Source organism: Leuresthes tenuis, unplaced genomic scaffold, assembly GCF_036924035.1.
Source record: "Leuresthes tenuis unplaced genomic scaffold, fLeuTen1.0.hap1 SCAF_6, whole genome shotgun sequence".
Classification (NCBI taxonomy): Eukaryota; Metazoa; Chordata; class Actinopteri; order Atheriniformes; family Atherinopsidae; genus Leuresthes; species Leuresthes tenuis.
This window is the reverse complement of record NW_027325360.1, coordinates 33834515-33847977: the sequence shown is the minus strand read 5'-3', so window position 1 is coordinate 33847977 and position 13463 is coordinate 33834515. Positions and strand designations below refer to the sequence as shown.

Sequence of the window (13463 nt, the reverse complement as noted above, 5' to 3'; positions counted from 1 at the left end):
CAGAAGGCTTGGAGGAACGCGGCAATGTAGTTTTTATTTCAATGGAGTGAAAAAAATTTAAACGGCAGCGAGTTGAACACAGTTGAACCTGTCTCTGGCGTTCCACCAAATTTCCATTGGAGTTAGTGAGAGAAATTGAAAGGTTTCTCTCGCTTCAAGGCTCATAGCTAAAATTCTGTAAATGTGATCTATTTAGTAGTTACATCAGCTGAAAGAGGACAAGTGTACCTACATTTTAAGGTATAATTTGTTTGTCTGAGTTAAACAGCATGAAAGTTAGAGGAATTTGTTTGAATATCAGAAAAAGTTAAAATGATCAGTCCGCCACTCTAATCTTCTCATTCATAAAAATCAAGAAGGAGCAAAAATGTTCATGTTTTTTAAACTGTCATATTTCAGAATTGGCTTAATATTTGAAAAAGCTGTATAATCAGATAATAGCTGAATGTCTTGTGAACATTTTAAAGTTTGAATGATGTCTCTAGCTGAACGTATGCTCAACTAGTTAGGTTGGAAAGAGGAGGACGTTTTTGAAGAGTTGAAAGAAATTTCCATTCATTTGAATGAGGAAAAAAGTTGAATAGAAGTTGAATAGTTTAAAAAGTGTAAAAGATATCAACACCAAAAGTCATAGCAGAAATCTCCTGAACAAGCTGAACGTTTTGATACCAAAATGGTTGAAATCGGTTAAAGTATGCAGAACTAGTTAAACGGCAAAAAACGTATGGAAGAACTAAGATGTTGGAATAATAATAAAGGGAAACAGGAAAACAATAGTGAGAATGCCTTAAATCATTCTCACAATAAAGGGAAACAGGAAAACAATAGTGAGAATGCCTTAAAGCATTCTCACAATTAAAAAGATGAGTTGAAAAATCAATATCAAGACCAAATTAAAGCATCAGAAAACATACAGCAGAAGAAGAGTTTAGGAGGCGAGAGCTGACCTTGTGAGAGCAGCATAAAAAATTATTTTCATTCCCAACTATAATCAGCTGTAGATCAAATGAGGATAAGTGACCGACATTTGCTGAACAACATGAGAACCGACTCCCGACTTCCATCACCACAGGCATCTACCAGCAGATCCGCCATAACAGGTAATGACAAAATTGCATCTGCAATGGAGGTCCTGAACATGGTCTATTTGGATTCAATGTCCTTCCCCTGATAGGTGTGGAAAAAGTCATGGACAGGGGCCAGACGTTCCCAGTTGATTCTTACTACCCATTTGGGCTTACCAAGTTTGTCCGTTAGTCTTTCCAATCACATGATACAACTCATCACCAGATGATGATCAGATGATAGCTCTGCTCCTCTTTTCATCCTCGTGTCCAATATATAGAGCCTGAGGTCTCAGGGTTTTTCCTGCATAGAGAATTTGGTGGTGGCTGCCACTGCCAAATTCCTTACCACCAACAGCTCACGGCTGGTTTTCAATCGGTAATTTCACCAAGCGTTTCCCTGTCGGGATCTGTTATTTCATTCATATGTAACTGCAGTTGCACGCAACCACCAGTAGTTGCAGTGGTTCTGTGGCAAAATTAGCACCGACCGACATATCAAACAAAGCATCTTTTACTGTCACGTCCAGAGAGACAAAGAAGAGGAAGTTTTCACTGCAACAAACACAGATGATGACAGATCAATAAAAAGTGTTAGTATTGTTTCTTTTGGACCCAAATGTGTCCAGTTCCCTTGAAAAAGTTAATATTACAAGCTACATAAATTCATATTACCAGTATTAGTTAACAATATCAGTTTTGCAGGAATGGCGAAATGTAAGATCAGCTAATTTTTTACTAAATGAGTGCGAGAAGAGGAGAGACAAGACAGGTGAAGGAGTGTAGACACCAGTGGCAGCCGGCCCATAAGGGGTGCCGCCTTCCCATATAAGAGGAGGGGAAATGTGAAATACATTTTGACAAATTCAGCAATATGAATTATATACACTACATTTCCCACCTACTGACATTCATTCACAAATTCCACAGATAGACTCGTATCGTTTCTGTCATGGGGCAGAATTCTTATATATTAATTATGAATTATATCTCAATAATTGACTAAGAGTAGAAATGTATTGTCACATCAGACTAGACACTGAAAAGCTAAAACACAATAATTGGTGTTACTGATGAGATGTGGTAAATTTGTCAGATACGAAAGCAATACATCTCATCAGATGTTGAGAGGCTATTTTCTGCACTCAAGATTGTAAGATATGATTGAGAACACTATCACAATTCATGTCTACACCAGAATAATGCAAAGTTTATAATGCATGAACTTTGAGTATAAAGACTGCATCAGGAGGTTCTACAGGATGAAACCAAGGAGGGCCAAATGTTCTGCCACTGGCTGTGCCTTGTGCAAGTAAGCGGTGGTTAAGCTGCCATGTAACTGAACTGAATGTTAAACAAAGCAAATTAATATGCTTTAAAATAATACTTGTAATTTTTTTTTTAATTCATGTAATTACAACTCCTAAAATGGACTGCTAGTCCACGATCAGGTACCACCACTACCTCATTTTAAGCCAGGAAAAACCCTGGGTCTGATGACACAACTGCAACGTTGATCATCAACCTTTGGCCTAAGGTGGCTTGGTACACTTAAGTACACTTATGACCATACAAACATGATGTCCAAAAAAAAAAAAAAGCCCAAAAACCAAGGATCTCTTGTGCTGGAATGATTGGCATTGTTGTGATTTGGCACTATTTAAATGGTGAGTAATCTATTCTATTTAAATTTAAAAGGGGTGCAAAACTGAATTCTGTGGCACACAATGCATACTATCCACAGAGTTTAATCAACACAAGGTAACTAGATGTTAGCATTTTAATGTAATGTAATGTAATTATAATGTTGAGAGGACAGAGAAGAGGGGACAGCAAGAACCATAACAGCAGGCCAGGGATAGATGCTGAGAGAGAGGAAGCGATATCTATCAAAAGCTGATTAAAATGAGCTTGACCCAATTAGTGGCAGGAGGGACTAATCGCAACCAATTTTATACCAAAGAGGTCAAATCACCAAAAACTGTGAAGAGCAAAGAAGCAAAGATAAAAAACAATGACAATAGCTGCACTGGACAATCTGTGTTGTTAAAATCGTTAAACTTTTTTTGTTGTTGTTATAAACTTTAAGTTTATAACGTTTTAAAGTATGTAAAATATTTTGGTAATTTGTCTTTTAAGAACAAATCAGTTATTCATGTGTTTGTATGTGTAGTCTGTGTATTCGTATGTATGTGCTCATGTGTGTGTTTGTAAGTTGTCTCTCTTGAAACTGAAATTTACTCCTTACTAATCCTGAAATGGCATATAACCAGCTGACATAAGTGTCATCTTATCCTAAGTAATACCATTTCCAGTGAGATCTGTTTCAATGACTCTTAATCCAAGTGGGTTGCATACTTCATAAAAACATGCACTGTAGCTGAGGTTTAAATGCTTTAAACTTCACATAGGAGCCGAAATACATTCCATACATGCCACTCACACACAACACTTCCAGTGTGAACCCAGCATTAGGTTTCATTCATTTCAGTGATTAGGGCAGGGTAATTCAGTTCTGATCTACGGATTAATTCACTTCACAATGATGATAGACTGATCACAAAAAGCTCAAGGAAAACTTACTGATATTGAATTCCCTCTGCAACCTAATGCATGCATATTAATTGGGAAATGAAAGGGATCCAGAAACCCATGTTTTGGGCTCAGATAGATGGAGGAGAGGAGTCAGAGAGAAGTCAGAGTTTCAGAAAAACACAGGAACAGAGTTGACAGTGTTGTGCATACCTCCACCAGTATGAGCTTTCTCTCTGTAGCTCCTCCATCACCTGCCATTTTCAAGCAGTTGTATTTGTTAGCTCTGAGGAGAAACTCTTGAAACTGGGCTAACTGGGAGCTAAAGCCATTAGTCCTCCATTCTGCAAAAGGATGGAGAATTAAAAATGCATTTAAAACAACAATAATAGAATAATGCTGAAGGCACTCTATTTTATCTATCACACTGCAACTACCTGCATTCTTCCCTAAAAAGCACAATTGTGTCCATTAGTAAACACTGAGTGGATGTAACCAGGATATCTTAAAGTTGCTGTTATAATTACACAAAATCTGTTCAAAAATCAAAGTTTTCATATGCCTTACATTTAACACCCCTAAAACCACTGTGTCTGTTGTGTAAGTTTCATTTTAAGTTCCATGCCCCTCCTTCCTAACTTCTCCTTCTGGGGTACCAACTATAAATTCCTTTCAGCCTCCTAATCTCTCTCCTTTATATACTTAAAGTTATATCTATGGAACCAGCACAACGCAGAAATACACCGGTTACATGAACATAATTTTATTCACGTCTACATATCTGAAAGCTTGTGGGAAGCTTTTCATCAATTATACTGTGTATATAGAAAAAAAAACATTTTAGGATGAAACTGAACAAAATGCGAATTGCCATGAAACAATAAAAATCCTCATAGACTTTGCTCTATGGTAGGTAGGTACAATAAAGCGCTTTTCTTTCGCTTAATTTCCCTTTTCCTATCGATCTATACATCTATATATCCATCTGTCAAACATGCCCTACAGATGTTCCAGAAGGGCTGCATATGACAACAAATGTCTCTTGACATGTTGAAATTTAAATATGATAAAATGAGACAGTTTGTGCCTTTGCAGCATTTGAAAAATGGTTTGATGAGCATTACCTGGACCACAATGTGACGTATGTTAAGTATCACTAAGTAAGGGTTACAACAAGTCCCATCTGCAACCTTTAACCCTTAACTGCAAAGCAGGGTCACCAAAGAGTCCACTTGTTGGGGAAGATGAACTGAAGGCCTTAAATATTGTCTTTTTTTGTGTGTGCTGGTTTTATGGGTTGTCTGAGAAAGACAAGAACAGCCTGGGACACATTGTTAGTTTCAGATCCAAGACTATTCCAGTTCAGCCGAGTTCAGGTGTCTGAATCGGAATGTGGCAATCTTTCACAGTGTCCCGTTTCAGTTGCTCAACAGTACGATGAATAGGTTAAATACAAAAACAATAATCTGAGAGCCTCAGCATCCATGTGACATACAAACAAAATAAAAAGCTATTTTGACAGCATGTCTTTTGATGCATGACCTGCTTCCTGCATGGTCTTGACAGAGACGTGAACAGCAACGGCGGAGACCAAAATGTGTGCACATTGTCCATAAGATCTCAGGTGTTGATGCGTAAAAGCTTTCTCCTTACCCTGCTGTCTGCTGCTGTATGGGTCCAAGGTTGATGGGTTTGTCCAATCCTGAACTCTGATGCCCAGCTCCAGAGACAGAACCTGGACTGTTGCAGTCTTTCCACAGCCCGCTGGTCCAGTCAGTATCAAAATACCACCCTTCAGAAGAGAAAATGTAAGCCAAACCCGAATCTTCAGCTTCACTGACCTTTACAGAAAACACTATTTAAAGATCCTCTCTCTGAAAATCAAGTTTCAGTCTTGTATATTGGTAATCACTTATTATGTTAGCAACAGTTTACAAATTTATGTTATTCATGTCACTAAAAGAAAGGTCACGACTGGGGCAATAATTCCTTACAGGGTTAGGTCTACAAGTTAAGGCGAGACTACTGAAGTTGTTATGCACTACAAAAGGAAATATAACCTTGGGTTACCTTTGATACGTTTGTGTGAGCTCTCATCCAGCTCTCAACTTCCTCAATCTTTTTTTTGTGGACAGCTAGTTCCACCTACACAAAACACACACAATTGCAGTATGCATTACTAGAAAGGGACACTGTCAACTCAAGAAGGGTTTGACCAATTGTTGCAGCTATATTACATAAGGATTGGCAACCTTTATAATTTTTAAAAATTAATGAGACAGCAATTTAGAAATGTAAAAATCCAGTTAAAACAGTGGACCGTATAAAATGGCTAAATGAAGAAGTATATCAAAATATTTTTAATTGTGCACAAAAGACCTTTTCATCATTTAAGGAGAGGTGGCCTTTAGATACCACAGTAAAACCACATCTTTCACCCTCCTCAGGAATGCAAAAACAGAGGAAAACCAGAAGGAAATGACAAAACTATCAGATGCAAGCTGCCACGCAAGGCTCCTTCTGTAAAGGATCATTCTGTAAAACCAATTGGGTGGGGGCTGAGACCACAGACTCTCTTGCCTCCCCCACCTCTGTGTTATCTCTCCTGACGTGTGGAAGTTGGACTGAATAACATCTCCAAATCCAGGCTGCTCTCACCCACAGTTCGTATGAAAACTAATGAAAAGAAATGCCCAGATTTTTGTGCATAATCCTACGAATATCTATCAACATGAGTGACCAGTGCGCCTGCGCAAAGCCTGAAGACAGGGCTGACGTGCCTTTTATTCACAGAGGAAGATAAACATTTTAAAATAGTTTCGACATTATAATACGTCGGTGAAAGCGAAAAATTTACTTTTTATTTTTACAAACTTCCTTCAGGGAATGTATGCAAGCTTTAGTTTGTTAACCTGTAAAGTTTATTTTTGTTTTGAACGTTGCTATGGTGGTTACTAAGGACACTACTATTGTTGTAGCTTCCGCAAACAGCGGAAATCACCATAGGCTGCTTCTTTGTTTTAATTTGCTTTTGTTCTGGCTTCAATTCAATTTATTTTCGCTGCTGAAACACGCTATAAAGGAAGTGGCAGTGGAGAAATAAGTTGTTTTGGATGAACAATGGCGCACCCTGAAAGATCACTGCCCACTGACATCTTCTGCATCGACTCAGAGCGCCAAGGCGAATGGAGAGAGCCGGAATAATTATATTTACAGGAAGATGTATTTACAGACAACTAATATATGAACAAATATATAAATATACATATATAAAACTAAATAAAGATAGGTTTTATTAGTCATTCTTCTGTGTCACATAAAAATTAAATTGTGTTTCATAGATCCACCGTTTGGAGATCAGTGCAGTTAATTTCGCCAATAAATAAGGAAACATGGATAAATAAATCAAAACAGACACAAATGATAAGGGATAAAACAGATACAAATGATCATTAAATTAACATCTAACAAATAAACAGCTACAGACACCACACACTCGTAGCAGTTCTGTTTGGAGCTAAACGAACACAGTTTGGACAGGGTGGAGCCAATAAAATGAGACCCAGGCCGGCTGAATTTACTGCAAGATGTTAAGAAACACTAAGTGTACGGAAATCCCTTCAGTAGGTATAATTGGCCATATTAGGTCATTAGAAATATAATGTGAAACTCATTGTAAATTATGGGGAAAACCGTCTCCAAATTTAGTCCAAATTTAAAAGTCTGACAGTGTATTAAGCAGAAGTCAGTATTTTGAACATGTGACCACTAACTACCCCTTAAAACATGTTTGAAATAATTCATCCAGCTTGGTCTTAATAAGGTTCTGAGAAAGCACACCTCAAAGGGCCTTGGAGCAAGATGATAATTAAACTTTGGGGTAGGACAAAAGTGAAGACATCACTGGAAAGGTCTTGACCCAGGGAGTAACATATGTCAATATGAAAATTGTGGGCAGCTCCTGCACCTCTGAGGTGACCTTTGAACCTTGAACCTGAGACACTTTTGAAGGCTTTACCCCTTTAACTATGAGCAAGATCAAATCTAACCAAACAGATGTGCTTCCCAACCCCAAAACCTATAATAAGTCTGAAAGTTTCCTGGCCACAGTTTAGAGGACACCCCTTTGAACTACAAAACATATGGCGCTGCCTGCCACTGTGTATGGCAGTTTAGTACAAATTGTAGTTTTTATATCATGCTTCTGGGTTAGGGTCAGAGTTGCAAAATTAGGGTTTAAAAAACAAATATCTGTGCATTCTTCAACAGAAAAAGTATAACCCTAACATGTACGTTTATGTCGTGAGAAAAGCTATATTATGAAAACATAAAAATATGCCAATTTAGACATGATTCCTGCCACTCTGTGTCACCAAAGGAAAGGGGCGTGTTCAATAGCTGAAACGAATAGAAGCCATTTTTCACTGCAGGGAACTGCGCATGCGCACTGGTCGATTGTGTCATTGGATCTTTGTAGAATAATGCACGAAAATCTGTACCTAACTTTTCGTACGTTTCCATATGAACCCTTTCATGAGAATACGTTGCCAAATCAGTGACACTAAAGATACCAACCAGGATGCCTTCTGGGATGGGTAAGAACCAGAAAGTTCGCAGTTCAATTCCCACTGTCGCCACTCAAAAAATTGGTGAAATTGACAGCTGGAGGGGTGTCAGTCCACCTCCTTTACACGACCGAGAGGTGCCCTCTACCAGAGACTCAAGACTCGTTATCTAAGAGGCCCAAGAATTTTGGTGATCTTTGACCTATAGGTGGAGCTATATTTAGCAAAAATGCATTTTTGCTTATATCTTTGGACCCGTTTGTCCAAATTTCACAAATGAGGTACCGTTGTAATCCCTGGATATAGCCGAGGTCAACCAACCTCATGACGTCATTCGCGCCATCTTGGATTGTCCGACATTTTGAATTCTATCAAAAACCTTCAAAACGCATTACAGGTCACCCAGATTGTCTGATTTCCACGGGACTTGACATATAGAATGTTCAGACCAAGCCTCACAAGAGCTATTATGTGGATTTTTTTATTTCGTTTCCCTTTGCCCGTAGCAGCCAATCAAACTCAGCGATGACGCGCCAAACAGGACGTGAGGCCATATCTCAGCAACCATTTGCTCTTTTGACATCAAACTTCTAACACAGACTCATGATCAAGTCTGTAAGAAGCCCAAGAAGTCTGGTGCACTTCCACCTAGAGGGGCCGCTATAAGTAGAAAAACTGCATTTTGCTCATAGCTTTGGAGCCGTTGGTTCAAATTGGACAAATGAGCTACCGTTGGAATCCCTGGATGAAGACGAGTTCATTTCAAACACCAAACTTGGTCTGTGGACTCATGATGCCTTCCTGAGCAGCCGCGGGCTTACCTGCTGTTCTGCTAGACCCCGTATCGCTGCTTGCAGCTATATTTTGTTTTGGTCTTGCTGCTCTGACATCCAGGCTCATGTTCCATCTTCAGGCAGGAGTATTAGTAATTCTTTATTTTCTTGTCAGTGAACTTTTCCTGCATAGCCTCAGTCAGTTTCTCAAACTGCTCACTACTTCACAAGAAAAAGGTTTGTTTTTGTGTCGAATGGCCATGGCCCAAGGTTGCCAAACTATCCTGTGTTTCCATACTATGTTATGTAGAGGGTGCGCAGTGCTGTTCATTACTTGGATTACTTACATTGTGCAGCAATCGTCTTTTTACAATCAGCTCCAACAGTTCCAGAGCTGTCCCCAGCACAGAGTCAGCATTCTTTATCAGTATGTTTAGTTTTTTTGAGACAAAGTAGGTGGAAAAAGTACAACCAACCTTAAACGGCACCTGAAGGCTCGTATACACACAATGTTACTCTGACTTCAGGCTAAAATTAGCTTTGTTATGCTAACGTCAATTCGTTCTGTTTTTACAAAAAATATCCATCTGGCAGACAAGGACAAGTTGAGCATATGTGTTCCTCATCCGTCACTCATATTTGAGGCATGTGTATTATTGTGCTTTACCAAATTCTGAGAAATAAAGCCACAATTGACAAAGTAGAATGCTTTTGTTGTTGTCTTTTTTGGAGTAATGAACATTGAATCCACTGTTACCACTTTATCTGTGTGTAATGCAAAATCCTTAGATCAGAAAGTATTTGCCATTGGGTGGAAACCTTATATGTCTAAAACCACTCCTTAGTTATTGTAATTATTGGTGAAAATAGCCGATCTGCAAGCTCACAATGTGTTGAACTTATAGATCTGCTATTTTCACAACCTATGTGTGACACGGCCCAACAGCAATCTCCAATACTTATTGACCTAAAATAATTGGTTTCTTTTTTTGACTAAAACTAGACGAAAACCTTTTTGGGTTTTCGTCGACTAAAACTATCACATATAGAAGTGACTAAAATCTGACTAAAACTAATAAGCATTTTAGTCCTAAAGACTAAGACAAAGACTAAATCTAAGATGGTTTTCAAAAACAACACTGGCTTCCAACGACCCGCGGAGTACATGGAGGGGCATAAAGTGCATTACAGACTACAACACCAAGGATGCACAATGCCCCAGTGACCCCTCTCTGCCCGACTCACTCAACAACCTCTACACCCGCTTTGAGGACCCAAACACCTCCCTCAGCACCAGACTCACCCCTTCACCAGACGAGGTGGCCCTCAGTGTAACCCCAGCAGAAATGAGGAGGACCCTCCGGAGGATTAAGCCCTGCAAAGCTGCTGATCCCGACAACATCCCCGGGCGGGTGCGGAGGGGAAACGGGCCTCCTGGATCATGAAGGAACCCGCTCACACACTGTTTATCCCGCTCCCCTCAGGCAGGATGCGGAGCATTAAGAGCAGGACCACCAGACTGAGGAACAGCTTGTACCTAGATGTGAGACTGTTGAGCTCTGGAGGACCCCTGTAGTCCCCCCCCCCCCCCCAATCTTGCACAACTCTGAACACTACAATATCACTTTAAACTGTCACTTTAATTCCACTGCACACTACCTCAATGGTACAGGACTGTTGAATACTGCTGTGTCTGTTTATTGTAGTTAATTTATGTGCTTATTGTATATATCCCCAGTTACCTATTTCTTTTTTATTCTATTTATTATTGGGCTTGCTCTGGGACCAGAGTAACTAATTTCGTTTCAACCCATGTTTTTAACGTGTCGAAATGACAAAGAATCCTTGAAACACACTGGGCATTGGAGGCAGTATCAAACGGCTGAGCATAGTAAATGTTCCTTTTTACACTCTGCTATTTGGGATGTTTTAACTGATCAAATTACTTTCTGTGGAGTCGACAGATATTAAAATCGCATGACCGAGTTTAAATGCCATAGCAGCAAGATGCAGCCTCGCTAAGTCTCAGTTACAACTTGTGTCGAAAGTGCGAACAATATACCGGTTTGTGTTGATAGGCCAAGTAAAACCATATTTAAGTGAAGACAGGAGGAGTGACACACCCTGGAAGTATCAGGCCTGTGATACGCCTCTATTTCTTGTGGTGGACAGCAACAATTTTTTGGAGTGGCATAAATAATTTGTGTTGCATTTTATCTTGTTTATAGCTCTGTTGTTTACTTAATTTGTACATAGGTTTTCTCAAATGTATTATTCATATTTGCATTCTAAGTTCTAAAAATGGTTAATTAAACATGTTTGTGGTTTTCCCAGTATAAAAATTAACTTTTTCCTACTCAGACTATATATATATATATATATATATATATATATACACTATACTGTACACTATACTATAATGTTAATTTAGATACTGTTTATAATACTATTTATATGTATACTGTTTATGTACATACTGACACATTTTGCTATATCCCATACATACTCCTTATACATCTAATTTATATTTCTATTCAGAACACTCTTTGTATATATCAAAGTCTCTTTTGCTCTCAATTCCAATTTGCCTGCTATACTGGATTTTGCTGCTTTAACAATGTGAATTTCCCCACTGTGGGACTAACAATGGTTTATGTTATCTTAAGGGATCAGGAAGTAAATGAAAAAGAAGTCAGGACATATGTCACTCGCCAAGCAGGCCAGTTGTGGTGGCTAGCACTGGTATTAACTTGCTGAGTAGTTACAATTTTGAGGAGACACATCAGGCCACGTTAGTGAGGGAGGGTTCCTTTAGGTGGGGCCACCGTAGGGGCTTGAGGCAGAAGTAAAAATCAGCCTTAAGCGTGCCTTTCAAAGATAATTAGGCAAGCTTGTTGTTTTAGACTGAAATACATCAGCCTCACATTAATCAATCTCATTTTTGTCCACATTTTGTTGTCAGTTGCGAGTTTCAAAAAGAGATGTTCCAGCCAGAAAAACTGTTTGTGTAAAGACAGTGTGAGCTGTAATACCAACTGCCAGATGCTTAGTGAAGCTTTAAGTCAACACCCAGGTGTTTTGTCCCCATCAGTGTTGCACTGAGCCGGAGCTGATTTGACATGGGACTCAATTCAACACTTTTACAGTGACCTCACATGCCAAGTGTTTTTTGTAATTATTTAGCAGAACTGCCTTATTTCTGTGTATACATGTCAATAAACACTTGAACACCTGAAGACTTGCAGACATTGGTGTATGATGTACCTTATCATAACATCAAGGCAGAGCAGCTACTAGCTTGATTTAAATGTGTGCACTGATAGCAAAATAAATGTTAACGGTTCTGAAGTTGACCTGTGAACGAGGCGAGTATCTGTCCACCCACGGTCCATCCCAGTCCCTTGGCATTGGCTGTATCAGCAGGTAAGAGCTGCTTCCCTCTCCTCTCCTCTTTGTGAGCCTTTTCATCTCAGGTTTGGAGCCCAAAATTTGGCTGCTCTTTCTCCTTCTAGACACAGAACAGCATTTCTCTGGCAAATCTGTGAAGGATGGGTCCACCCAGTGCTTTACCTGTTATAAACCCAGAAGAAGACAGTGTTTATAATCAGACCTGAGGCTGTTAAGGGGGCTTCTTTGACATCCATCCATTCATTTTCTATACCCTCTTAATCCAACTCAGGGTTGTGTGTGTGTGTGGGGGGGCTATCATTGGGCAAGAGGCATGACATTTGTGTTTCAGGCGTAACAATGTGAACATAAAGGCAAGTTAAACAGTTGCGTTCCTTTTCTGTGAAAATCCTATTATTTCATATCGGAGACTAAGTTCTGGGTTCTGGGTCACTTAGAGGCTCCCAGAGCAAACCATATAAATCTATTGGCTTATAGTTACATTGTGAGGGAGAGGACAAGCTCTCTTCGAATATGATGAAAAAACTACATGTAAAGTGGAACAGTGGGTACAGCGGGCAGGAGTAAGAAAGATTTCCTAAATATTTTTTGTCCTCTTGCACTCTACTGTATGTCAATTACACTAGCTGTGAATGGGTTTTGCTTTGTTAGCAACCAAACGTTATTTGGGAATGCGCTTTATAACGATTACTTACTCTGCTTGAAGCGGCTTTATTCCTCAGCGGAACCTTGTTCATCCTGGAGCCTGTTTCACATCGGGCAGCCCGTGATGCTAGAGGATGGAGCTAACACAGGACAATTAACACATTAGTGAAAACCCACTCACTCAAATCAAAAGTCTGTCGGCATTCCAACACAAGACGTTCGTATAGTTGTGTTAGATAAAGAAGCCACGGTTGTTTGGCTAATCTTGTTGATGAGATAGGCTCACTAGTTTCTCTCAGAGTTAACTTTACCTAGTTAGACCATTTGATGCAAGAAGCAGTATTCGTTATTTCGGTCGCTTGTAAACCTCTCTTCTCTGACTTTTTTTTGTGAATCAAAATCAGGGCAACGTTAGCATCTCTAAGTTATTATGTAAGTCAAAGCGAAGGTAAAACTTCCGGTACTCAGCGTGCAAT

General features: G+C 39.4%; 1 protein-coding gene across 2 annotated transcripts in view; it reads right to left on the bottom strand.

Annotated features, from left to right (window-relative positions):
* The window catches only part of rad17 (RAD17 checkpoint clamp loader component), a 52048-nt gene extending 38596 nt beyond the window's left edge, over positions 1-13452 (bottom strand). The window contains exons 1-6 of one of the 2 annotated variants that reach the window (XM_072388578.1): positions 13299-13452; positions 13038-13127; positions 12289-12504; positions 5667-5741; positions 5250-5388; positions 3810-3940 (exon numbers count right to left, since the gene is read on the bottom strand). In XM_072388578.1, the coding sequence (XP_072244679.1) occupies positions 3810-3940; positions 5250-5388; positions 5667-5741; positions 12289-12504; positions 13038-13079 (603 nt within the window). In that variant the 5' untranslated portion in view covers positions 13080-13127; positions 13299-13452. Of the gene's footprint in view, positions 1-3809; positions 3941-5249; positions 5389-5666; positions 5742-12288; positions 12505-13037; positions 13201-13298 lie in introns of those variants that run through there. The other variant, XM_072388579.1, reaches the window with a different exon arrangement.
* Between the last annotated feature and the right edge of the window lie 11 nt (positions 13453-13463).